Genomic DNA, 1,910 nt, shown 5'->3' with positions numbered 1-1,910 from the left:
GGTGTTCTGCGGGCGGGTGCTGGGCATGGTCAACACTGAGGACGTCAACGCCATCATCCTGGCCCAGAAAAACATGTGAGTCCCGGGACAACTGGCCCATGGGGACCCCAGTACTGGCACCGGGAGCCTCCCGGGATCTTTGCCGAGCTCCGTCTGCTTCCTCCGCGCAGGCTGGATCGATTCGAGAAAACCAATGAGATGCTGCTCAACTTCAACAACCTCTCCAGTGTCCGCATGCAGCAGATGAACGAGCGTTTCCTCCACCACACCAAGACGCTGGTGGAAATGAAGAAGGATCTGGACAGCATCTTCCGGAGGATCCGGTAGGCAACGGGAACGGGGATGGGAACATTGCTGCCGGCAGGGAGGGAGACAGCGTGGAGAGTGCAGGGTGGCTTGTCGAGGTCTGGGTGGGCTGTGGGAGCATGAAAGCGGGACACAAGTAGGAGCTTGGGGTAGTATTGAAAGTAAAAATAGTTGGCGAGGTGAAAGTGTGCAGGCAAGCAAGGCATGGAGGTAGCAGGAGAGGAGCTGTGGGGGCTGGAGCTTGAGGATTCCTCAATTCTGCTCCAGCTGGGATGGTCTGTGCTCCCTCAGGGCAGCAGGAGGGACGTGGCGCTGGCGCTGCTCGGGACAGTTACGAAATGCGGGACTCGGGGAAACACCCAATGTGCTGAGAGGGGCCAAGGGAGCGCTTGGGGGCCAGGGAGAGAGCCCCTCGGCCCGAAGAATCCCCTGGGATTCATTTGCGTTGTCCGTAAATGCTGGAGAGCGGCAGCTCAGCTCTGGGTCTCTCCGCTTCCCCGTGCACTTAGCTCGCTCTCTCCTCCCCTAGGACGCTGAAAGGGAAGCTGGCGAAGCAGTACCCGGAGGCTTTCAGCAGTGAGTGATTCCTTCCGACATGTGGATTTTCCGTCGGTTTTCTTCCCAGGCTGAGTTCCCTTTTCCCAAGAACATGTGAGGCGACTCTGGGGAGTCGGGAGAAGCTAACGAGATGTCCAGGAGTGCATTGGCGCGTGGCTGCTGCGCTAAAAGCCTGAAAAGCTGCTTGGTTATATTAAATGCAGTTACAAGAAGTTACAAATGGCTAATAATTCATGTGACAATGTTTTTTTATTGATTACTGCTACAAGCAGACAATATTTAGAATTAGAAATTGTTCTGCTGGGGTGTCTTTTGTATCTGGCATTGCACCAGCTGTGCCTCATTTCGTGTGGCCGCAGCAGCAAAACTAACATTTGCATCTTCCCTTCCAGACATCCACGAATCTCCCATCCTAGAAGACGATGATGACTTCGACCCCGTCCCGAAAAGCACGACAACCACCATCGCTACCTCTGAGCAGAGCACGGAGTCCTGCGACACGAGCCCTGACATCATCTCTCCCACCATGAGTCAGGATTTTGAGGATTTATCCCAAGGCCAGTACGATTTACCGGCCGTGAATGGACAGAGTCTCACAGATGAAGACACGGCCAACGACCTGGACTAGGTGTGCGGGTCCTGCGCTGCTGCTGCTCACCCCCGGAGAACTTTCTATCCTGTATTTATATTTGTGTGTTTCTTTTTTCGGGAAGAGGGAAGCGAAGGCTGGGAGCAGCGATGGCTGCGTGAAGAAGGGTGCCCTTCTGCCTCTAAACTGCCACCGTAGTGTAAACCCCGCGATTCGCTTCGGGGTGAATAAGTAAAACGTGGGTTTGAAAACACCTCTAGTCCTTTCTTGTTTGTGCGGTCAGGAGAGCGGCAAGACTCCACCTTTGCCGTAGACTTTGGCGCAGAAGAGCCGGTTGGGGGCACGGGTGTTTTTTCTTAAGGAACGCTGTCTTTGAGGCTCGCGTGGGCACGCTCCAGCTTTCCTGCGGGTCTGTCCGTGCCGCTCATGGACTCGTGCTGGCTGCCTCCCCACAGCC

The 1,910-nt window shown here is 55.3% G+C and overlaps 1 protein-coding gene across 1 annotated transcript; it reads left to right on the top strand.

Moving 5' to 3' along the window:
* Nucleotides 1-4: 4 nt before the first annotated feature.
* On the top strand, nucleotides 5-1,492 carry KXD1 (KxDL motif containing 1; the record flags this gene model as incomplete). The annotated part of the gene is made up of 4 exons (XM_010290487.1): nucleotides 5-75; nucleotides 171-323; nucleotides 836-882; nucleotides 1,257-1,492. Coding segments are annotated over 4 exons (507 nt in total), but the record flags the coding sequence as incomplete, so codon positions are not given.
* Nucleotides 1,493-1,910: the final 418 nt, after the last annotated feature.

This window comes from Phaethon lepturus, unplaced genomic scaffold (genome assembly GCF_000687285.1).
Source record: "Phaethon lepturus isolate BGI_N335 unplaced genomic scaffold, ASM68728v1 scaffold26427, whole genome shotgun sequence".
Classification (NCBI taxonomy): domain Eukaryota; kingdom Metazoa; phylum Chordata; class Aves; order Phaethontiformes; family Phaethontidae; genus Phaethon; species Phaethon lepturus.
The sequence above is the reverse complement of the archived record's forward strand: the minus strand, read 5'-3'. Positions and strand labels throughout refer to the sequence as shown.